This window comes from Rhineura floridana, chromosome 3 (assembly GCF_030035675.1).
Source record: "Rhineura floridana isolate rRhiFlo1 chromosome 3, rRhiFlo1.hap2, whole genome shotgun sequence".
Classification (NCBI taxonomy): Eukaryota; Metazoa; Chordata; class Lepidosauria; order Squamata; family Rhineuridae; genus Rhineura; species Rhineura floridana.
Genome location: NC_084482.1, coordinates 181,424,788 through 181,450,384, shown reverse-complemented (window position 1 = coordinate 181,450,384; position 25,597 = coordinate 181,424,788). Strand labels below are relative to the sequence as shown.

General features: G+C 43.1%; 1 protein-coding gene across 3 annotated transcripts in view; it reads right to left on the bottom strand.

Annotated features, from left to right (window-relative positions):
• Window positions 1-25,597, bottom strand: part of PRICKLE2 (prickle planar cell polarity protein 2) — a 148,939-nt gene that overhangs the window by 43,545 nt on the left and 79,797 nt on the right. For all 3 annotated transcript variants that reach the window (XM_061618726.1, XM_061618728.1, XM_061618727.1), the window contains exons 4-6: window positions 20,740-20,877; window positions 18,454-18,657; window positions 11,289-11,475 (exon numbers count right to left, since the gene is read on the bottom strand). In XM_061618726.1, the coding sequence (XP_061474710.1) occupies window positions 11,289-11,475; window positions 18,454-18,657; window positions 20,740-20,877 (529 nt within the window). The remainder of the gene's footprint in view (window positions 1-11,288; window positions 11,476-18,453; window positions 18,658-20,739; window positions 20,878-25,597) is intronic.

Genomic DNA, 25,597 nt, shown 5'->3' with positions numbered 1-25,597 from the left:
TATCAATGGGGTAGGGTTGTTGTTTTTTAAAGCTAAGTGGCATATCCCAAACTTCTAGAATAAAAATGGATTGGAAATATGTTCTTTTACACCACGGGAGACTAGGCAGTGATTTATATAAAGGTCAACACACAACCATACTATGCAGTTGTATACATGGTAACATACAGGGCCGGCCCAAGACATTTTTCTGTCTGAGATGAAGGACAAGATGGTGCCCTGAAAGTGTCTAAAGTGGCAGTTGAATCTTACTTCAATACTCTTCTACCCAGCACTTGCCACCTGAGGCAGTCGCCTCACTCTGCCTAATAGTAGGGCCGCCCTTGCTTACATATTTGTTTATATTTAGGAACATCAAAACACGGGAAGCTGCCTTATACAGAGTCAGTCCAACGGTTCATCTATCTCAGTATTGGTTGGCACTGACTGGCAGCAGCTCTCCAGGGTTTCAGGCAGGGAGTCTTTCCCAGCCCTATCTGGAGATGCCACAGATGGGAGACCTTCGGCATGCAAAGCAGATGTTCTACCACTTAGGTCCTTCTCCAAAGAAAACATATAAATTCCTTATCTAACTGGTCAGAACATCTCACAGACACAGATGAAAGACAGCCTAGATATAGACAGATTTCTTTGAGCTTCTTAAAGAAAATGTGTGAGATACGTATAATAAAGCGAGTAAGATTGTCAAAGTAATCCAAAAATAATTCAGGAAAATGTGTCATGGGGTTTCAGAAGCAGCCATTCTGTAGTAAGTACAGGATGGTTCAACTCAAACACACAACACGTGATATATTTTACTGGATTTTTTTTTTAGTATTACTTTGATAATCTTATTTGTTTTATTATTGGGTATATTATACTTTTTGCCTAAGAAGCTCAGTACTGTCTACACTGATGGGCATCAGCTCTCCAAGGTTTCAGGCAGGGAGTCTTTCCCAGACCCTACTGGAGGTGCCTGGGACCCTGGAGAGCTGCTGTCCGTCATACTGAGCTGGACTGAAAAAGCACCTGAGCTGATAAGGGCAGGTTCCAATGTTCCATCATGGCTTTTTCTTAAGCACCAAGTCTTAGCTGTTGGGAGCCGCTTGTTTACTACAATAGAGAAGTGCACACATGCACAAACCCACTGCACACAATGCTTTGTCACCCTGTAAGATTTACACATGCACCAATTATCTCTTTTTCCCAGGAATGGTCTCTATTTTCAGGTATTTCAGTTTCTCTCCCCATGTTGTCCCTTTCTTTTTGCCTTTCTTTTCTTTTCAATAAATCAAGAGATTTCTTTTCAATAAATAAAATATACGCACAACACACTACAGCTGTTCTTGATGTTTCTGCTCCTTTAATCCTCTAGAAGTTTAATCTCTGAGTGGGAAACAGATGCATCTTGACTTTACTGCACAGTCAAGAACTCTAGCACATCATATAGTTTCACAGGCTGCAGCTGGTAATGCTCATTTTGAACTGGTAGATATGATAATATTATTATGGGCCAATTAAGTTTTTTATATAATAAAGCACCCGTTTGGCTTTTAAATCACACTTAGCTGTAGCTAAGTCAAGTCTTGCTCACTTGTCTGGATAAATAATATTAGCGCACAGTTTCCTCACTATCCACTTTATAACTATCTATCATGTGTGGGGAACCTTTGGACCTCCAGATATTGTTTATTATTTGATTTATATCCTGCCCTTCCTCTTAGCAAGAGCCCAGGGCGGCAAACAGAAGCGCTAAAAACACTTTAAAACATCATAAAAACAGACCTTAAAACACATTAAAACAAAACAACGTTAAAAACATTTTTTCAAAAAAGCTTTGTTAAACTACATATTGTTGAACTACAACTCCCATCGTCCCTACCCATTGGCCATACTTTCTGGGGATGATGGGAGTTGTAGTTCAGCAACTTCTGGAGAGCCAAAGGACCCACACCTGCCTTATCAGAATACTAAATACTGCTGAGCATGTTTTGAGTTGACACTATTTGTAACTATCTTAGATTACAGTAATTTTTTTTTAAAAAGGAACTTTATAATCAGTTTAAGGACTTTAGTTTATGCAAGCTCATGCCATAATAAATTTGTTAGTCTTTAAGGTGTCACAAGACACTTTGTTGTGTTTACACCCTACTTCAGAAGCCAGTGCAGGACATTCTACTATGGAGTAAATTAATACAGTGTACTTCAGGTGGAAAAGAGCCTTCAGCTCTGTGTAATATTATATTTACAGTCCACTAGCAAAATGCCTGTTAAACTTGATAGGTGGTATGGAGAACTTTAAACCCACTTCTAGACCCTTTTTCCCAACAACACATCAGGCTGTATGCTGAACTTGTCTAATGAGGCTGATCATCACACAAACAGCAGCAGATATGGTGATCGGTTCCATGGGGTGGTCCTTCCTCTGTGGGCAAGTGCACACCACAAGTTCAGTGTGACCAAGAGACCCCTATATCAGGGGAAGCCATGTGGTGCCCTCCAGATGTTGTTGGGACTTCAACTCCCATCAGCCCCAGCCAGCATGGTCAATAGTCAGGGAAGATGAGACGTAGTACAACAACATCTGGAGGGGAAGTCTGTTCTACACCATATATTGGTAGTGCAACCCCGATTAATTCCTACGGATTGCTTGTAACTTGCTTACAGCAGGCCTGCATCTTTCTACTCCTTTCTACATCTTTCTACTTATGGGCTCCTATTGGGAGGAAGGTCAGGATATAAATCAAATAAATAAATAAATAAATACTATATCAAAACTGCACCTGTTCAATAACTTGGATCCTTAGGCATGTCTTTATTATTTTGCAGCTGAGCTCAGTGAAAGATAAAGTGGGGAAAGTGACAGCTGTTGCCTTAGTAACAGGTACATGCTGCAAAGTAGTCTTTGGAATGAAGAACATCTTTAGAGAACATAATGCTACCTATCATATTTGTGCATTCCTGTAGTCACGGAGTGAGTACATCTGACTAAAAGGAGCCCCTCCTGTAACTAAGTAAAATATATATAAAAGTACGATACAATGCAGCATAATGTGCACTCACAGCTTAACAAGGGGGTGCAGTGTTCAGTGTGCTTTGTCCGTAGGAGAGTAAGTGCAAAGTAGTGATTAGAATATGAGGATTTTAAGGTGAAAAGATTCCATTTGGCCATAAAATTCACTTGGCAGCACTGGGCAAGTCATTGGCACTTGCCTCGACAGGGTTGTTTCCAGATCAGGTTGCCTGAAAATGAAGTTCTTCTTCATAGGCAGTTCTATGGATGCCTCTACTTCAAAGGTGAAGCAGGTGGCAATTGGGGAGAGGGCCTTTTCACAGGATATACCCCATTTTATGGAACAGCCTCCCTGGAGAGGTCTGCCTGACATCTTCTTTATTATGCTTTAGACACCAGATCAAGACCTTTTAAATCAAGCTGTGATGGTATCTGCCATTTTAGTTTCTCCGGTATTTTATTACCTCTTTACTGCTCTTCTCACTTCACTTTGAGATATTACATTTTTATTTGATGTTTAAACATGCTTTATTGCACACCAGTATGGAACGTTTGATTTAAAATGGAAAGGCAGGTCATAGATTTTTGACATAATCAAAACAAATAAAACTGTTGTGAGGCTCTCTGAGCATCTTGGAGGAAGGGTGGTATACAAACAGAATAAATATCGCAAAGATGGCGACGAGAGAGGATGTTTGATTGGGAGCTCTGCACCTCAGCTCCTAATTTCTTCCCTTTCTACCGCCTGGTATTTATCATCTTACCTTATCATCGATGTCTTTGCTTATGCTTACGCTTATGCCGGCGTTGGTACGATCTTGGACTGTGGCTGGACTTTACATCTTTGCCTGGACCCAGTTTTGCTGTTTTGGCCTTTGGTTCGGGGCGGAGCCGCGGCTCTTGGGTTGCTCTGACCCGTTGCGGAGTTCCATCTTTGGCGTGCTACGGCTGGAGTGTGTCGGGGGCCGCTGTTGCCGCGGCGTTGCTGCCCTGGCTGCTGCGGTTCTCGAGGAGTCGCTGCCCTCCGGGTGCTTCTCGAGTGCTTTTGGGCCGTTTGTTTCTGGGCCCGTTGTTTGGTCTCTGGCGTGGTCTCCACCTTGTACTGGGCCAAGGAGACAGACTAGGAATCTTGTTGGTGTACCGCCCACCTTGCTGCCCAACAGCTTCCCTAGCTGAGCTGACAGAGATAGTCTCGGAGGTGTTGTTGAGGTCCCCCAAACTTGTGGTGTTGGGGGATATCAACGTTCATGCCGAGACTGTCTTATCTGGAGCGGCTCAGGACTTCATGGCCTCCATGACAACCATGGGGCTGTCTCAATTTGTTACTGGCCCAACGCATGTGTCGGGTCACACTCTTGATTTGATCTTCGCCACTGGTCATGGAGATGGTGATCTGGAGGTGGGGTATTTTTCATCTACTCCATTGTCATGGACAGATCACTGCCTGCTGAGTTTTAGACTTACGACGACTCTTTCCCTCTGCAAGGGTGGGGGACCTATTAAGTTGGTCCGCTCCCGGAGGCTTATGGATCCTATGGGTTTTCAGAGGGCTCTGGGAGTTTTTCCAGCTGATAGTACTGGCGCTCCTGTCGAGGCCTTGGTCGAACTGTGGAATACAGAGATGGCCCGGGCTATCGACACGATCGCTCCCGCGTGCCCTCTTCAATGCAGAGCTCATACAGCTCCGTGGTATACCCCGGAGCTGAGAGTGATGAAGCAAGAGAGAAGGAGGCTGGAGTGCAGATGGAGACGAACTCCAGATGGATGCAATTATGCTTTGGTAAGTGTCTCTACTAAGTCGTACATAAAAGCGGTAAGGGCGGCGAAGAAGTCCTACTTCGCTGCCTCTATCAAGACATCTCTCTGCCGCCCAGCAGAGCTTTTTAGGGTTGTACGAGGACTCTTACATTCTGGTCCTCAAGATACCATTGAAACATCTGAAGCTCGCTGTAACGACATTGCAGGGCACTTCCAAAATAAAATCGCATGCATCCGTAGGGACCTAGACTCTGATGTTACGACAGATGAATCCATTGAAGTGTCTAGAACACAGTCTTGTCTTTCATTATTGGATGAGTTTCAGTTGGTGCAGCTTGAGGAAGTGGACAAGGTGCTTGGAATGGTGCGGGCGACCACGTCTGCTCTAGATCCTTGTCCATCTTGGCTAGTGAAGGCTAGCAGGACTAGTACCACCGGCTGGGCCAAGGAAGTGATAAATGCCTCCTTGAGTGAGGGAGTAGTCCCTAGTAGTCTCAAGGAGGCAGTAGTGAGACCTCTTTTGAAGAAACCTTCCTTAGACCCAGATAACTTGAACAATTATAGACCGGTGGCGAATGTCCCCTTTTTGGGCAAGGTTCTGGAGCGGGTGGTTGCCAATCAGCTCCAGGTGCTCTTGGATGAGACCGATTATCTGGATCCGTTTCAATCCGGTTTTAGGCCTGGTTTTGGCACTGAAACAGCCTTGGTCGCCCTGCATGATGACCTCTGTCGGGAGAGGGACAGAGGGAGTGTGACTCTGTTGATTCTCCTTGATCTCTCAGCGGCGTTTGATACCATCGACCATGGTATCCTTCTGGGGACACTTGCGGAGTTGGGAGTTGGAGGCACTGCTTGGCAGTGGTTCCGCTCCTACTTGGCGGATCGTCGCCAGAAGGTAGTACTTGGGGAACATTGCTCGACACCTTGGACTCTCCATTGTGGAGTCCTTCAGGGGTCGATTTTGTCCCCCATGCTTTTTAACATCTACATGCAGCCTCTGGGTGCCGTCATCAGGAGTTTTGGAGTGCGTTGCCACCAGTACGCTGATGACACGCAGCTTTATTTCTCCTTTTCATCTTCTACAGGTGAGTCTGTGGATGTGCTGAATCATTGCCTGACCGCGATAATGGACTGGATGAGAGCTAATAAACTGAGACTCAATCCAGACAAGACTGAGACACTGTTGGTGAGTGCCTCCCCTGCCCAGATGGTGGATGTTCACCCTGTTCTAGATGGGGTCACACTCCCCTTGAAGGAACAGGTTCGTAGTCTGGGAGTTCTTTTCGATCCTTCCTTGTCTCTTGAGGCGCAAGTGGCCTCGGTGGCAAGGAATGCGTTCTACCACCTTCGGTTGGTAGCCCAGCTACGCCCCTATCTGGACAGGGATGACCTCGCCTCAGTTGTTCATGCTCTGGTAACTTCTAGGCTGGATTACTGTAATGCGCTCTACGTAGGGCTGCCCTTGAAGACAGTTCGGAAGCTTCAGCTAGTGCAAAACGCAGCAGCCAGACTGCTGACGAGGACCAGCCGGTCAGCACATATAACACCTGTTCTGGCCCGTTTGCACTGGCTACCTATTTGTTTCCGAGCCAGATTCAAGGTGCTGGTTTTGACCTATAAAGCCTTACACGGCGTGGGACCGCAATATCTTGTGGAACGCCTCTCCCGCTATGAACCTACCCGGTCACTTCGCTCAGCATCTAAGGCCCTCCTCCGGGTACCAATCCATCGAGTAGCCCGGAGGACAGTTACTCGATCTAGGGCCTTTTCTGTAGTGGCCCCTGAACTGTGGAACAGCCTTCCCGAAAAAGTACGCCTGGCGCCTACGCTTCTATCTTTTCGGCGCCAGGTTAAGACCTGGCTATGCTCCCAGGCATTTTAAGCGTTTATGTTATAATTTAAATTTTTTATTTTTTATTATTTTCTTTAGTTGCTGCTTGTGTTTATTGTTTGTTGTCTGATTTTATTGTTGATATTTTGTATTTTAACCTTTTTGTACACCGCCCAGAGAGCCACTCGCTATGGGCGGTCTATAAATGAAACAAATAAATAAAATAAAAATAAATAAATAAATAAATGATTCTGGTTGCAGTGAGCCAGCAGAGAGTTTGATGTGATGAATTCTCCCCCTGTCCCCAAAAGATTGCTCTGCTAGGCTGAGATACACATACTTGCTCAGGACTAAGCGTCACTGAACTCAATGGGTCTTAGTTCTGGGGAGTCATGCATAGGATTGTCCTGTTGGGGAAGTGCATTGGAAATAAAATGGGGTCTAATGGGGGCTGAAGGCTGTGAGAGTATGCTTGAGGGAAAACTGATGTTCTACAAAATTAAATTTTGAATTATGAGATATATCAGAATAATCTTTGAGAAAAGCAAGCTAAATTGGATCAACTGTTTAAATATCACAAACATATTAATAAATTCACTACATAAATCGAGGAATTAGAAAATAAAAGTAGGGAAAATAATGCTGTAATGTGGAATGTCCTTGGCAAATGCAATTCAATATAAACAAGTGTAAAATTATGCATATTGGAGCAAAAAATCTGAATTTCACATATACGCTCATGGGGTCTGAACTGGCGGTGACCAACCAGGAGAGAGACCTCGGGATTGTAGTGGACAGCACGATGAAAATGTCGACCCAGTGTGTGGCAGCTGTGAAAAAAGCAAATTCCACGCTAGGGATAATTAGGAAAGGTATTGAAAATAAAACAGCCGATATCATAATGCCGTTGTATAAATCTATGGTGCGGCCGCATTTGGAATACTGTGTACAGTTCTGGTCACCTCATCTCAAAAAGGATAGTATAGAGTTGGAAAAGGTTCAGAAGAGGGCAACTAGAATGATCAAGGGGATGGAGCGACTCCATTATGAGGAAAGGTTGCAGCATTTGGGGCTTTTTAGTTTAGAGAAAAGGCGGGTCAGAGGAGACATGATAGAAGTGTATAAAATTATGCATGGCATTGAGAAAGTGGATAGAGAGAATTTTTTTCTCCCTCTCTCATAATACTAGAACTCATGAACATTCAAAGAAGCTGAATGTTGGAAGATTCAGGACAGACAAAAGGAAGTACTTCTTTACTCAGCGCATAGTTAAACTATGGAATTTGCTCCCACAAGACGCAGTAATGGCCACCAGCTTGGATGGCTTTAAAAGAAGATTAGACAAATTCATGGAGGACAGGGCTATCAATGGCTACTAGCCATGATGGCTGTACTCTGCCACCCTAGTCAGAGGCAGCATGCTTCTGAAAACCAGTTGCCAGAAGCCTCAGGAGGGGAGAGTGTTCTTGCACTCGGGTCCTGCTTGCGGGCTTCTCCCAGGCACCTGGTTGGCCACTGTGAGAACAGGATGCTGGACTAGATGGGCCACTGGCCTGATCCAGCAGGCTCTTCTTATGTTCTTAAGATAAGGCAATCTTGTTCTTTATAGACTATTGGGTCACAAGTCTCCTTGAGTTCTCAGATGAGCAAGACAGGGTTAATTTTAATGTGGATTAAAATCCAAACAAGCATCTGAGTGACATTTTTGTTAAAATATCTGATAATGTACTGAAAAACTGATTGAAAGTATTGTATGGGACAAATTTGCCAGCTCAGATATTGTCCTCTAGTTCAGACTTGTCCTCTTTTAAATTCCATGATTTCTAAGCTTCAAAAGAAGAACGTTAGCTACAGATGGGTCTTTCCATTGACATATGTGTGTTCGTATTTCTGAGGAAGGGAAATTATTTTTGGAACTGCTTAGGAACACTGATGTTCTAAGCAAGTCGAATGTTCCTCTGTCATCCTTATTATATAATTATAAAGCCACCTCACTTCTGATAGTTGGGATGATTTAGTATGTGGGGGATTTCTCTGATGTCACTACCGCTTGTTTTGAAGATTTTATATTTTGATGTATTAATATTTGTTTACTATTTTGCATGGTCTTTGATAGCAGTCTCCTGCTATTATTGTGGATTTTTTTTTAAAAGCAATTTAAAAATAAAAATTATAAATAGTTTGGTTTGATCCATCTATAACTTTCCACTCATGAGAACCTCTCCCCTCTACCAGGACTCTTCCTTACAGCAACTACAGAAGGAGAAAACCATAACCATGCTGCTTTTACATGACAGGTTCCACTGGTTTTGTTACATCAGCAGCCACAATCTCTTCCCTTGGCTGACACCTATTTGCATGATTACCACCTGCAGCATTAACTGACAATTGCCATGCATTCTATGCAACTAAAATACAAGGCTCTCTAGCAACCAATAGGTTATATTTGTAAGCATCACACTTACAAAAGGGAGAACTTTGGCAACATGTTCGGGGTGGGGGGAGGTTCAGTGACTCATGGGGGTGCAGGGGGAGCTCCAGCAACCTGTGCGGGAAGGGGAGGGCTTTGGTGACCCCTGGGGGGAGGGCTTTGGTGACCCCTGGGGGGAGGGCTTTGGTGACCCCTGGGGGGAGGGCTTTGGTGACCTGTTGGGAGAGGCGGGAACTTTGTCAATTGTGGGGGGAGGAGTGGGGGAGCTTTAGTGATGGTAGGCAGGGTTGGTGTGTAAAGTGAGCAGGGGTGGCAGTTCCTATTCAATAAAGCTACTCACATGTGTATAGTTCTTCAGCATGCAGAGAAATAGATGCTCAGCACCACTAGCTCTTGGAGAAACTATAAAAGCAGCATAAAAATACACTCTACATTGTAATAACAAGAAATTGGTGCAAATCAAGAAACTGGGTTGTCAGAGAAAAGGGCATAGAAAAACAAACATCCATGTATATGGATTTGAAAACGAGCAGTGATTATTATGTGCAACACACATGGGAAAAGAATAGGCAGAAATGAATATGGCTACACCAGTGGTACTGCAGAAGTACCACCTAGCCCAGGAGTGTAGCACTGTTGGCCCACAGTGCCTTTGTGGCTGCCCTACAGCCTCCCTTCCTGGGTACCATAATCCCACATGGCAAGGAGGCTTGGGGGAGGAAAGGTCCCTTTGTGTGAATGGGACTCCCCCCCCCAATGTTTAAGTGAGGCATGAGCCAGATTTTCAGCTGGTGAGGAGAGAGTTAAATCTCCTGCCTGCAAGCTGACCATCCTCCCCAAAATTTCTCCCACAATGATCCTTCTCAGCAATTAGGATTAGGGTTTTTTTCATGAAAGAGAGAGGAGAAAGAGAGAAGGTGGAGTGAGAAAAAGAGTGACTTACCACCAGCTCTGGCTCTGCCCAATTTTGGTTCTGGCCCTGCCCACCCCTAGTATGAGCCCTCCAAGAGATCTGTCCAGAGGGAACGCAATCCACAACATAAAAGCTTCTACACTCCTAGCCTACATCTTAACTAAATGAAAATGAGTCAATATAAGCAACATACCGAAGTCTGCTGGTATTTGCTTTGTGATTTGTTAATGTATTTTATTGGACGTTGTAATTGCTGCTTTTTGTAAATTGTATTGTTTTTATTGATGTATTTTTATATTTGTGTTTTGTTTTGTTTTGTAAGCCACCTTGAGGGCCTTTTGGCCAAAAGGCGGGGTAGAGATAAACAACAACAACAACAACATCTTTAGGCCCTGTACGCATACACATTGCTGCCATTTGATGGCCATCTTGCTAGTATGGTGATACTTCACTGGCTCACGCTGTGTTCTGCTTCCTCCCTCCTCATCACCTCATAAGGTTTCATTGTATTTTCTCACATTTCAAAGTGGATATGGGATTCGCCCCTCAAGTGCTGCAGGGTATTCATTCATACTGCTCAACAGACTTGGGGACTCCTTTTCATTTGGGTTGGATTTCATGACCTGGATTTAAGACTGTAGGGGATGGGATTTTAGCATTTCCAGAAGCCTTCAATTCTTTAATTGAGTTTTATTGAAGATATTACATGATAATATTTGGGGGGGAAACAGCTGCATTTTTAAAAGCCTTCTGAGTGAGATTTCCCAAACTGTAAACACATAACATTACTCCAGACATCCTGGGAGAGCTTCATAGCCATTTTCTGAATAGCAGTGCAATCTCTTTATGGGCACTCTGATAGTGAAGTTGCTATCATAGCTCACAGAGATGGTGTCTCCTTCCTTAGCACAGAAAAATAAAACTTTTTTTTATATTCCTTGGGCACCTGATTTTCTTCTCTCCCTCTCTTCCTTTAACTGATGAAATGAGGAGCCCCATCAGTAGCTTGCACTGGTGCTATAGATTTTCCTTTTCTTCCCCACCAGCAATAATGCTGCCATCTAGACTGTAGGCCCAAACTAGATGCCTACACCCACCAAGTGGTTTGTTGGACGGCTGACAGACACAGATCCCAGGGCCTGTCATGTACATTCAAAACAAAACCATTTCAATGGCTTGCCTAGAGGTGTGCTTCACCTTGAAATAACGCCACAGTGTATTGACGTACCGCATTGTGTTCTTGTCTTAAAAATGAAAAAATGACCATAAATCCACATCAAAGGGTGCTTGAATCTTTCCCACTCCCAGTGCCCCCCCCCAGCTTTTGTCAGCAAGGGCTGGCAATTTTAAACGGCTCCCTTACCGATGTGCTGAGCGCAGGTATCGCAGTACTCTGCATACAAGGATTCAAAACAGTTGCAGCAATATGGCCGCCCTTCCTTCATGATGTACCGCTGGCCACCCAGCACCGTTTCACATTCAAAACAGCAAAAGTGCTTCATGTGCCAGTGCCTTCCCTCAGCCTCTGTGCACTCATCAGCAAAGATGATCTGTGGAAAGAAAACAAATGAGTTAGGGCTTGGGAGGCAGGGCTTTGCTACCTTTTCTTATGACCTATTGCAGGTTCCATTTGCTTAGAGCAGAGATTCTTAACCTTTTTTGGGTCACAGACTCCTTTGAGAATCTAATTAAAACAATGGTACACCTCCAAAGAAAAATGCACATAAACACATACACACAAAATTTTCAAAGTAACAGGAAGGAAATTGAATATATATTTTTTCTTTTTGCACTTGGTTCACAGACCCCCTTAAGCCCTTTTGCTATGAGATGAGCAGACCTGGCCCAGAAGCTCATCATGTGAGATGACTGATGAACAAATAAAAACTACCCTGTCATGTATTTTAAGCTTATTTTTAACAGCTTGGATATTTTAAGACCCTTATATCTAGGCCTTTTTTTGAATCCTAATTTTCTATTACAGCAAAACCAAATCAAAACAGTTGTGGTAAAAATGGGCTGTACATGGTACAAGGGGGGAAATATATTAGAGGGTGGCACATATTCTGTTTTCAGCATGTGGGGCCCAGAAAGTGGGATGTATTTGTATTATTTTATTTTATTTTTATTTTCTTACATTTATGTCTTGCCTTTCTTACATACATGCAACAAGGTAGGACATGGCAGATTTCACAGGCCCAAAATCCCGACTTTGGGAGTCTACACCTGCACAACAGGAAAAAATAAACTTCTAACTTTTGCAAAATAATGAGCAGTGTTGGGTGATTAACAGTGCACTGTGTTTTGAAGTGAGAGACTCATGTTCAAATCCCCAAAGCTGCCACAATGTTTGACAATTCACTATGATTCTACACCTGGCCTGTTGCACAGGATTAAGTCTGTACCTTGCCTATGTTATAGCCAGCGCTCAGCTCCATGCGACAAACACCACATTCACATCGCTTCTCATGTCTACAACTCCCCATTAAAGCCTACTAGTTATGATGGGTACCTCCAGTAACAGAGGCCGTACTTCTCTAAGTACCACTTGCTGGGGAGCAATAATGGGGCATAACGATTGACACCATGCCCTGCTTGTGAGCTTCCTATAGGCATCTGGTTGGCCACTGTAGGAAATAGGATGATGGACTAGATAGGTCTGATCCAACAGGGCTCCCTTTATGTTCTTGAAACACATAGAGTCACCTTCCTGAATAGATAGATACCACACTGCACAGGGACACTATTAACCAAAGGGAACAGGGTCCTTAAATGCCAGGATTTGGGACGAGTATAAACAAAGAAGGGGAGTGATGAGACACATAGGCCAGAAGCCCTCCTCTATCAAAGGCAATATGCCTCTGAATGCCAGTTGCTGGGAATCACAAATGAGGAGAGTGGCTGTTGTGCTCAGTTCCTGCTTTCAGGCTTCCCGTAGGCATCTGGTTGGACACTGTGAGAACAGGACGCTAGACTAGTTGGGCTATTGGACTGATCCAGCAGGCTCTTCTTATGTTAAAGGCCTAAACCAGGGATGGGAAACCAGTGGCTCTCCAGATGCTGAGGGACTACAACTCCTATATTCCCTGGCTATTGGCCATGCTGGCTGGGAATGATGGGATTCCAACAACATCAGAAGGGCCACAGGTTCCCCACCTCTGTCTTACATAATGCAAGGGCAAGTCAATTATGGCTAAGCAGGTCTGGATCACAACTATCCCCTTGCCTGTTCCCCGGGAAGGCCACCCCCGACTAATGATGTCATAGCCCTAGCAGCAAGGGATGACAGCACACAGGTCAAGCCATGTGGCTCAAGGCCGCAATACTCTGCTCTCTATTAGGCATATAAAATGAAGCAAAAACTAAGACAGAGTGCCAGTGCTAAGCAAACAGTGGCCATACAGGAATTACATGGGGTGGGTAGAAGGAAAACTATTGATCTAAAAGAAACAGTGATAAAAAGAACAGCAGTTGCACAGATAACAAACACTCAGCCAGGGCAGTGGATCCACAGGACAGAAAGAAAGGCAACCCATATAACATTTTTTTGCAGTTTCCCCTAAGCCAGTGGTGGCTGGTGCTGACACAAACTAGTATGGTGGAATGCAGTAGGTGGAGCCACAGCCAATGGCAGGCAGAGCCAACTAATTCTAGTTGTGTCCCCATTCTCATCCCAGCCGAATTTTACAAGGACAACACTGCAACTAAGGAGGAGGAAGCTGACAGGTAGTGCCGCCGCCCCCCAGACTGGTTGTATATAGGAAACCAGGGAGGTGGGGTCTGGCTGAGGGCAGACTGAGGTTGATGGGTCAGTGTCCCATTAGCCCTATCAGGTCAACTTCCAATGACTTAAGCTCAGATTGTAGTCACAAATACCAACACAGAGCCAACAGATAAGCAAAGGCAAACCACTCTGCACAGGTGAATATGCTGTCCACTACTGGGGTCAGGCAGTACCACACGATCATTTAGCAAGAACTGAAAGAACTGGGCATGTTTAGCCTTGAGAAGGGTAGACTGGGAGGAGACATGATAGCACTCTTCCAGTACTGGAAAAGTTGCTACACAGAGGAGGGCCAGGATCACTTCTCAATCGTCCTAGAGTGCAGGACACAGAATAATGGGCTCAAGTTGCAGGAAGCCAGAAAAAACTTCCTGTTAGAGTGGTACAACAATGGAACCAATGACCTAGGGAGGTGATGGGCTCTCCAACACAGGAGGCATTCAAGAGGCAGCTGGACAGGCACCTGTCAGGTATGCTGTAATTGAGGAGGGGGTTGGACTCTACGGCCTTATAGGCCCCTTCCAACTCTACAATTCTATTGCAGGTCACAGCAACAAACGGCCATCTCTATGCAAACACTGTAATAACTAACCAGAAAGGACCCAGATGGAGGCATCAAACACAAAGCTAAGTTCAGTTCTCATTATGTACTCCGGGAATCCATGTGGAGCACAAGCAAATGTGGGGAAAATACGATTCCCTCTACCCACAGACAGACACTGCTGGCAAAGCTTTCATCTGTGTAAATGCACTACCACAGGGGTTTCCCAGCTATGGTCTGGGGACCACCAGTGGCCTGCAAGCTTTATTCAGGTGGTCCACTGCATGTCTGTGGACTGGTGATCGAATATGGCACAACCATAACATTAAATACTCATCCTGATTTTTAATTGTATTTTACTTGCATCTTTTATTTCTTATTCACTAATCAGCAAAAAACCATGCGGTTTAAAAATGTACCTATAGCCAACAGATATATCCATCAAACTTTAAAAAGCAGGGAAATTGGGCAGCTACAGTGAATGCACCAGGGGAGCAGGAGACCTGACCTCCTCTCTGAGATATTGGACTGTGCTACAAATTTGTAAAAAAGCAAACACAATTTGGGTTGATCTTTCACAGTCCGATCCACTTCTTGTGTGGTTTGGAAGAATTTGGTAACATGTGCCTCTGAGCATATAGTGAGTGGTGGCAACACCTGCCATCTCCAAAGATGGAGAATTACATTTTTGTATGTTTGTTGGTGTTCTTCTAACTTTGTTTCTTTCCTGTGTTACTACTCTTTGTACAGAGAATCTAACCTAGAAAATTATATTTATCTTACTATTGATCCTAGAAATCTGTGTCAAATTTATTTTTATTAATTCCAAAGCCTTTTTATTGGTCAATGTCATATGATGGTGAAGACAGCCTTTTGTGTTTCAAACTGAAGGTTATGTTCTATTTCTATTTTGGGTGCATTAACAGTTGAATCTGAAACTGCAGTTTGTTGTAAAATCAGACAGATTACAATACGTTGCTACTTCAGCAATGACTCTAGTTGTTGGAAAAAACAAACTTGGCCTGCCCAAGATGCATGTTTTCAGCCTGCTATGCTTAAACCACTTCACTTAAGGAAAGGTGGGCATGGTCAATGAAAAATATAGAGCACACCTAGAATTTTGGTAGAATATATTTCACCTCCCACTGTTCTATCTTATGCAAACTGAGACACTCCTCATGCCCATTGGAAACTATTCTGAGGAATAGTCAGTGCCATTATTCCACAATTTTTTTTAGTGTTACAAAGTATTGCTGTACTTCACATATTCACAGAAACAGAAGTAAAAGAAAATGATTTACTATAGGAAACTTCACTAAAATTGCAAAGTAAATCAAACATATTTAAAGTGACTATTTGAACTATATCACCTGTCTTAATATTGTTGCTTTCTCCCTCCTAAAACAAGATCAGCACAGCACATGTTTCTTTCTGTTACTTGGGTTGATTGCAGGTGTTGCCACCACTCACCATATGTTCAGAGGCACATGCTACCAAATTCTCCCAAGCTTCACCGGATTGGACTGTGAAAGACCAACCCAAATTATCTTTGCATTTTTACAAATTTGTAGGGCAGTACAATGTCTCAGAGAGGAGGTCAGGTCTCCTGCTCCACTGGTGCATTCATTGTTATAGTTATATGCCTTCAAGTCGATGATGACTTATGGCGACCCTATGAATCTTTTGGATATATTCATAGGGTTTCATGGTAAGAGGTATTAACAGATGGTTTACCATCGCTTTCCTCTAAGCCTATGGCACCCGGTATTCCCAGGCGGTCTACCATCCAAGTCCTAACCAGGTCTGACCCTACTTAGCTTCTGGGATCAGACGAGAATCATAGCTATAGTGCATTCACTATAGCTGCCCAATTTCCCTGCTTTTTAAAGTTTGATAGATATATCTGTTGGCTATAGGTATAGAGCAATTTAAAAACACATGCTAAAATGCCTGAGAGAAGAGGAAAGTCTTGACCTGGCACCGAGGAGTTAACAGTGTTGGTGCCAGGTGCACCTCGTCACTCTTGGGCAATTATGCTTAGGATAGGTGAAACTGGGCTGGAGGAGGGGCAGGGTGGGGAGGAGGAGGCAGGAAGGGGAGGGAGGAAGTGGGAGGGGAGGAGATTGGATGGGTGGGCACTGGACAGTGGGGAAGCCCCTTTTCTTTTCAAAAGGAAAACATTGTAAACAGTATCATTGTTTTTCAGGGTTCCCACCCCCTTTTATTCTACAGCAGACACATAAAGTCTCCCATCCAAATTTAAACCAAAGATGTCACTGGCCACATCCACACCAGACCTTTTTTCCACTTTAGACAGTCATGGCCTCCCCTAAAGAATCCTGGGAAGTATAGTTAGTGAAGGGTGCTGAGAGTTGCTAGGAGATGCCCTAGTCCCCTCACAGAGCTTCAATCACTCTGGCCACTGGAGTTCTGTCAGTGAAATGGGAGTCTCCTCTCAGCTCCCTTCACAAACGACACTTCCAAAGATTCTTTGTAGGAAGCCATGACTGTCTAAAGTGAAATAAATGTGTGCTGTGAATATGGCCCCCCGAGTAGCCAAGCCAAGCAGCTGTGAGGTTTTTTAGAACACTTACAGTTGGTTCTTACTGAGCATACCTGGGCTTATCATTGACTCCAATGCTAAATTTCTTAAATTAATTAAAAATTGGCTGGGCATTTTTTAAGCTTTTAAACTGAAGAAGATGAAGGTCAGAGTATGGGGCAAGGTCAGTAATAGGATTACAGGTACTCTGTGAACATGGCTGATTTTTAATTAATTTCAACAAATTATGAGACCACTGACAGAAAAAAGTCTAACAGGGATTTGGATTTTTTTCTCTCTTTTTACACTTTGAATTCTCTATTCTGACTGTTTTGTGTATCGTCACGAAAACGTTGTTAAGCAAGCGTTTCTGAGTTCAGGACTATAAGTTTTGTAAGGTTTTGTTTTGAAATGAGTTTATGGAAAGCATCAGAATAGCATGGGGGTATTTTCAATTTAACATTGCGGAATGTGAAAAATCCATGTTGGCTATAGTATGCAGCCACTCTTGTGGCTGTATAATATTATATTTTATTGTGTTACACTTTGAGTTCTGTGGCATACAATGATATACAATATATAAGAACAAAAAAGAAGCAATAAAAAGACAATGAAAAATAATACAGGATCTAACACAGTGCGTTATAATTGCTACAAGTGGCAGAGAAATCATTAAGTGGTCTAACAATACCCTCAGCAGTTTTCAAGCAGTCCATGGGAAAACCTAGCTTGGGAACCACTGCACTAGCACATTCAAATTCTCAGTGGGCAATTTGGCACCTCCATCAAGAAACCATTTTGGGGCGTGCATATGTATGTGTGCATGTGTCAGAAGTTGTGCCTTCCCAGGTTATGCTGCTACAGCAATTGTGTGCAACTCTATGTTAATGGCATTTGCAGATACACATCAGTGATTACTTAGCTTGAGTCTCATTCAGATCCACATTCTCACACAGCCGTCATAAGCCTGACAGTGTAAATGTCTACAGGCAAGATAAGCTCTCTCGAGATCCTTGCATTGTCTCAACTTGCTCAAACTAACTTTCTATTGTCACTTGATGACGATCAGGATGCACAGCTATTGCAAGGGTCTCCAGTAATAAATTAGGAAATAATTAACAATTAATTGTCAATTTTTTTAAAAAAATGCTGAATTTCCCCTCTCTTCCACTTTCCAGCAGCAAATTGGCCATTAAAGGGAGGGGGATGAGAGAAATCCTGTAAAGTTAGTTATTTGTACTGTTGTATACCACCTTGGAATCTGTTTTGATGAAGGGCAGTGTAGATTTCCTCATTTTTTTTCTCAACAGGAGAAACTCGTAACTCCTAATAGGCAGAGTAGTGAGCCTTAGCTTGCCAGCTGTATGAAGCTAGGCACAGGCCAAAAGGGGTGTGGGAATCTTCAGACATATATGCTTGTACTGGCTGTTGTAAAGAGAAGCCACTACAGGGGATAACATGTGAACGAGTCTGGAGAAATTTCACATTTTCCTTCAACTGTAAGCCACTAGATACAGAAGCAGGGATAGGTTGGCCAAGCTGAATTTGGAAACTTTCAAGAATTCATCCTGCAACACACGATGACTCGAATGAGTGTTCGCACATTCAAGGTCCCCCTCCCCCCACCGAACAAAGCACCAAAAATGATTGGCTAATCGTACCTCATCACACGCCGCACACCGAGGCTTGAGGCATTCTGCATGGTGCCGGCCACAATAAATCTTTCCGTCTTGATAGAAATAGATGAGGTCTACCAACAGCTCGTTGCAAACGCTGCATATAAAGCATGGTGGGTGCCAGCAAACTCCGTGGCCTGCTCTGGATGCAAAGACGGCTATGTCTCCTCCGTTGATTTGGCCTCCACACTGTGAAGAGGTGTACAGACATTAAGGAGGAACCTGCTCTGACAACACTTCAAGGTGAGAAGAGCTGGATGGTGTTCTGTTCTCATGGCAGCATTTGAAAGAACAGGAGATTTTACAAAATGCTACAGCATGCATGTTTCTTTCCTGGTTATTCACAACCCAGGTCTTTGTCAAATTGGAGTATCACAGGAGTCTGTGTGATTCAAAGGGAAATGATGTGCACAGCACACGTCCATGAATTCAATCACCATTACCAGTTACCAGGTAATGGTTGTTGTCCATACACTCCAAACACTGTTCTATATACGGGAAGGGATTGGAGTAAGCAAACAAGAGCCAGGGCATGAGAACTTGTTTCCACCCAGCTTCTCTTTCTGCTTGTTCTGTCTTCCTCTCCACAGGGAGAGGAAAGCAAGAGAGCTGGGCTTCTTTGACACAACTGGGGAACACAGGAAGATGGAGCTTCTCCTTCTCCAGATCCTATCTCCCTTTGTATTCCCCTTCGTGTGAGTAACACGGAGAGACCTTCTGAGATTGAAAAAGTGGGAAGAAGCAGGAGAGGAGTAGAGTGTTGTATTCTGAGTAATAAATTAAATCCCTTTTTTTCAATCTTGGAAGCCTTGTTCATGCACTACTTGCACAAATGGGCAACATGGGTAGAAAGGAAGGGCTGCAGCTCAGTGGTAGAGCCTCTACATTGCACATAGAAGGACACAGGTTCAGTTCCCAGTGTCTCCAGGTAGGGACTGGGAGAGACTCCCTATCTGAAACCCTGGACAGCTGCTGCCAGTGTTGACAGTACTGAGCTAGATGGATATTCTGATTCAGTATATGGCAGTGTCCTAAGAAGCTGCAGAACCACACATTTAGCCTCACTCCAAAGTTCACCTGGACCCTGAAGTGTTGATGGATAACTTCAGAAGTGGAAGCTTTTTCTACCTATGCCGGCTCCCCGTATAACTTAGAAGCCTGATCTTCTATGTGAAGTGACTACATGTGCACTTAAATGTGTGACATTACATCCCCACTGTGTTCAAGTTGCCCCTTCATGCAAGGAGCACATGGAGAGGACTAAACTGTGGTTTGAATTTCTAACATTAAATATTTGCAGGACTTTGCTCACAGTAAACATAGGATCATTATACTTTGGGAAGAGGAAGAATTCTTTCATTTCCAATTGTGTTCGCCAGAGAAATGTTATTACTGATTCCTCCTAGGCCATAAAAACCCTGTAAAATGTATATTGTGTGCACATTTACCTGTGATAGCCAAACTAGAGGTGGAATGATTTTTCAGACTGCAGATTGGAAAGTTTTGTCCCAAAATCAAGTTTGGGGTGATTGGGTGACATATTTTAATATAATTATACACCTTTCCAACAAAAATTAAAAGACAAACTAAATTTGAAATCAAAATTATCAGTGTTCAGTGCTGGAATCTGATTCTCTAATTCTGGATTCCAAATTTATTTCAAGTTTTGTCTATTAGTCTTTTTGAGTTAGCATGTAGTAAACTCATTTCAGCATATATCTGTCCCTCTGCATATCGTAGTGCTTTCTACTCCATATTTTGGTTTCAGAGTTTGTCCAGTCTTTCTCAAATGGGAATAGACATGCTGATATATGTCCCCTTAATTCTGGCTGTAAGCCAGTTTGCTTTGCTCATAGTTTTGTGGCCTAGCAGTGCACCACCTAGATATAATTTCCCCTGAGCATTATATGGGGGGAACTGTTTTTCTGGCTGATTATCAGCAACCTGGACTAAAACACACACACACACATCCTAGCAATCTGCACACTAAATTATCTGTCCCTGGAGAGAATTAAATTAGTAAGAATTCATGCTGAACATTATTTGCAAGGTCAAAACAAAGAACAAACTCTTCTTCTGCCTCCCCAGTGTCTGTTGTTATGACCTCTCATGACCCCATACTAAAAATTGGACCAAAAAGCATTAAGAAACACAATTGGCAAGCTTGTATTATGCATACCATGGTGACATGACACCACAATGTGGTCAGCATTCGCTGTGAATCAAAGATTTATTCAACAGAAAAACAATGTGTTGTGAGGATGAGCCTACCTGCTCGCAAATGGCACCAGTCATGGTGACTGGGAATGGTCGAACATTGCCTCTGCCCAAGTTCTCCCTTTTCCTCTGATTGCTAAAGAGCTTGAGTTCCCTCTTCTCTTCTTCATCCAGTGAGTTACAGTATCGTACCTAGAGAAAAAGCGTACAGTCACACAACCTTATGAAAATTTGATTCTCAGACATTTTTCCTGAACTTCAGGTAAATCTGGGAAGGAACCCTGCCTAAAACCCCGGAGAGCTGCTGTCAGTCAGTGTAGACAGTATTGAGCTAGATGGACCAATGGTCTGATTCAAGATAAGGCAGCTTCCTATGTTCTTAATTGTGGAACTGTTGGTGCCAAGTCTGCCTTCCTCACGCTGACATAAGACTCATAGGAAGAGGACATTTAAATCCTTGTCCTGTGGGACAAACTTGCCACCCAAGTGCAGACTTTTTCCTCAATAGGTGGGGTTTTGGCCCAGGTCAGACTCTCGCAGTCCAGCTTCTCTTTCTCCCCTCTCCTCTGATTGCTATTGCATCTGCTGCTCTCTATACTTCCCTCAAGGCTGCTGCTATCAGGCTTATTAATAATACTCCCAATGTCCATGCATGCACGTTATTAAAAACAATGGCTACATATAAACATGGGGAGGGTCAGTGTGTCATAAAAACAAGGTAGCTGACCCTGGGAAGTTGGTGGATCCTGCAAGCACTACATATAAGGGAGTGACCATAGAACTAAGGATAGCACTTGAGGGGCAGGGTTGGTCCAGAGATTAGCACCATTGCCTAACACTGGAAAACAGTGAAATCCAAGCAAAATTAAGAGAATTTATTTGCCCTGTGGCTTTCTAGCCCATCTCCTCTCACCACTGGTAGAGAGATACTTCTTACTAGTAACAGATTGCCGTCTTAGTCTTCTCCGGATACACACTGGCCAGCTAAGTAATGCTAATTCACTTGCCGCTTAATTCGAAGCTGTGAAGGGATAAATTACTTCTTCAGTAGACAAGGCTCTTTTAAAAAAGTACTTCATTGGCACTCAAAAGAGCTTAGTAAGCTTTTGATTGCACAGCTAATGGCACGTTCATAACTATTTGCTTGCTTGCTCATTGAAACTGGGCTCATACTTAAGCCAAGACCAACAAAATATTGTCAGGATGATTAAAAGGCCTCTTCTCCATTGGCTGTCTTGCCTTCAAATGATTAAAATATGTACTACAATTTCTCAGCTCAAACCCCAAGCTATTTAACGGAGACATACAGAAAAATCCCCTTTCAGTCCTTGGAAAATAATTCTATTGACAGCAATTGGCCTGTGCCAACAGGCCATATGTAAAAAATCACCAGAGCGCCCCTGGGTTTTCACCTCCAGTTTTGTTTTGAAAATTTTAACTAGAGCAGTCCCGGACTACATAAGCTTTTGGAAACACTTTCTCAAGTAACACATTTAAAGAATCTTAAACAAAAACACAAACAGGATTGCGGGATTCAGGTACAGTAGGGCCCCGCTATAGGGTGCTTCGCTAATGCGGAGGTCTCAATTAGACACAATTAGACTAAAGCCTCACTCATACGGCGCTTGTTCCACTTTTACGGTGGTTTTCGGGCATCGCGCACCATTCTATTCAATGAGTTCTGCTTTTCAGCGGTTTTCGCTTTTCGGCGGGGGTCTGGAATGTAACCCGCCGTATGAGTGGGGCCCTACTGTATAAAATTCCAGCACAAGTGATGTAAGAGCTTGAAGCTATTGCTTAAACAAAAGTCCTAGCATGATTCCTTGTCATATATTACTAATAGCAAACTATCCTCCAAGGGCTAGTCCTTAAGGAGTCAAAATGACAAGATCCATGCATAAGAGGGAGCTTCAGCAGTGTGGGGGAACCCCAATGTTTGCAAAAGTACAAAACAAAAAACTTTATAGAGGTGAAAAACCCAAAAGGGTTAATCGCCAAACCAACATCGTTACGAATGAATATTCTCAGAATGCTGAGTGCTCCCCTATGGAAAAATGGGAGGGGGGAATGGAATGGAGTATCTCAGAATTTGGGTCTGTTACTATTCCTCCCCCTCCCCCCCACCCAAAGCCACTTCCACAATACTTTCTTTGGATGCACCCACTCGAGGTTCTACCGGGAAGCTATTCCTGCTAACCATAATAACAAAATGAAACTTCCATGTTACAGACAGGCAATGCACCACTGAACTCCAGATACACAGGAGCCCTGCCTGTAAGCCTTCCAGAGGCATATACCTGGCTGCATTGAGCTGGCCCCAGTGAAAACAGAGTGCTATACAAGATGCAGACAGGAGACTTGACCAAAGCCAGAAACTGAGTACAAAGCAAAGGTTGGGATAGAACCCAAAGCACCAAACTACTCCTTTCCACCACATTTGCTGTTGTAACACAATGTCCATGTTACATTCAAATGAACTATTAGCCATGTTAGCACCCACAGCTGCTTGAATTTCCTTATGCAACGCCATCAACCCGACAGTCAGCATGGCAATGGCCTGGCTGCCATGTGACTGAGTATTTTAGGTCCTGCCACTAGTACACCCTCCAGATGGCAATGCCAGCTTGCCGTTTCATTTTTGAAGTTTGTCACAAGGTAAGAGTACTCATGTTCTCTGAGTATCTGCAGGAAATATGAAGACGAAGAACACAGAAACAGTACAATACATCAGCTTATCAATATTTATATATCACCCTGAGGCTTTGAGAGATGGCAGTATATAAATACTTTTATAAATAAGAGTATTTATTTATGGGTCAAATGTAGACAGCACATGATCAAATCATGCTCTTGTCTCTGGCAACATCCAATGTCAGTGTAAGCTGGACTCCTTCAGATGCTTCCTGACAGGTGTCTTAAAGCACATCCAATTGAAAAGCACTTGGTCACATCCATAAGTTGACCACAGTGCATGTTGGAAGCTTTTAACACGTTCTTAGATGGCTGTGGATAAAAGTGTTTAACTTCCTGATGTTAACAGCATGAACAGTGCTCTTGTGAAAGCATTGTTACTACTGAAGCATCAGAAGCATTTCAAAGGCAGAGCAAGCACCAGAGGCTGGAGTTAGACTGCAAGATTGCAACACAAGATTGTAACACGCTTGAGAGCAGAAGTGTGAATGTAGCCTAAGGCTGCACTCCTACAGGCATCTGTGTCAACTGAGCCCCACCAGACTCTAAAGGTATGTTGGGCTGGCAGTAGGGATGGAGAAGTGCAGGTCAGTTTGTATTTAAAGTCGGTTTTATCAAATTCACGCTTTCCAAAACAACATGCAAACCGAACCACAGCCATCCTTTGAAATTCACACCTATCCAAATTTTGCAATGTAGTTCTCCAACCAAGCAATGTTTACAAAAATGCATATATTAGAGGAAAGTGTGCACAAAATGAATCTATTGGTGAAAATAACATACAAAATGCATTATATTAAGATAAATTGCTTGCAAAAATGCTTGTACATTACTAAAAATGTACACAAAAATGTACAGGTATTTATTAGGAGAAATTCACAATAAAATGCAGAATTTTCATGAGGTTTTTTTTAAAAAAATTGCAAATTGCTGCAGAAATGTGGAGAACCAAAGTTAAGATTATAGAAACAAGAAAGTGAGAGAACCAAACTTGACAGATCCTTCCATCCCATTCCATTTATGGCAGCATCCTAATCTCTCTTGGGAAACTTTCTCTCTCAAGCACCCCCCGTTGAGAAAGGCATCCTGCGATTTGGCAAGGCCACACCTGCATTTCTCAGAACCAAGAAGACTGGAAGATACGTGTCGGAAAGATTGTACAAGCCAAATGGAACACCTTAGAATATGATCATGGGGATTACAAGACTTTCTTATAAGCGGACGTAGACAGAGAAGTACATCTGCTGCAGCTGTTAAGAAAGGAGACTGAGATAAACATATTTTTTAAAAAACAGAGATGTTAATATGGTAAAGTGGGAAGAGACCCCTCTAAGTTTAGGCTGAAGATGAGAAAACATTTCCTACTATTAGTGATATGAAATTCTGGATTGCTGTCACAAGAACAATTGTGGGGATGGATCTCTTAACTGATTTCCAGGCAGAAACAGATTTTTCTAAAAGGACTTATTTTTCATTCAGTCCTGTGCTTCTAAATTCTATACATCTTCTACAGAAACAAATCTCTGTAGTGACCTCAAGAACTGAAACACAGATGTTCTGTAGTGTAGTATCCAACTTCAAAAGGAATTAAGTATCTTTTGTTCTAGAGAATTTGGAAATTCTCAGTTATGGTCCACTGTGTTCCAGAAGTGTTTTCTGTCATCTCAAACTTTGGGATTCTCCACCTTTCCTCTGGGGAGGCAGAGCACTAGATGGAAAGAACTTTTGAATTCCCTCAAGAATTTATCCTGTAGAAGATCAATAAAGGAGGCTTGTGTCATGCTCTGGATTGTGTAGGGCACAATCTTGGCTATCCTACTGTAGTCATTGTGTACTTGAGCTTTCACAAAGCTTTTGATAAGATCCATCACCAAAGACTTCTGAACAAACTTTGGAGTCATGGGATAAGAGAGTGAGCCTTCAAATGGATTGGTAACTAGTTAAACAACAGGAAGCAGCAAGTAGGAATACATGCACATTTCTCACAATGGAGCAACATAAGAAGTAAGGTCCCCCAAGTATCTGCATTGGAACCAGTGCTTTTCCAACTTCTTCAGAGATAACCCGAAGTTAGTGGTGAGATGGCCATTTTTGTTGATGACATCAAATAATTCAGTGTGATAAAAACAAAAAGTGATGGCAAAGAGCTGCCCAAAAAAGTCTCTCCAAAGTGGCATTAAAATGGCAAATGTGATTCAATGTAAACTGAGCTCATTGGGAC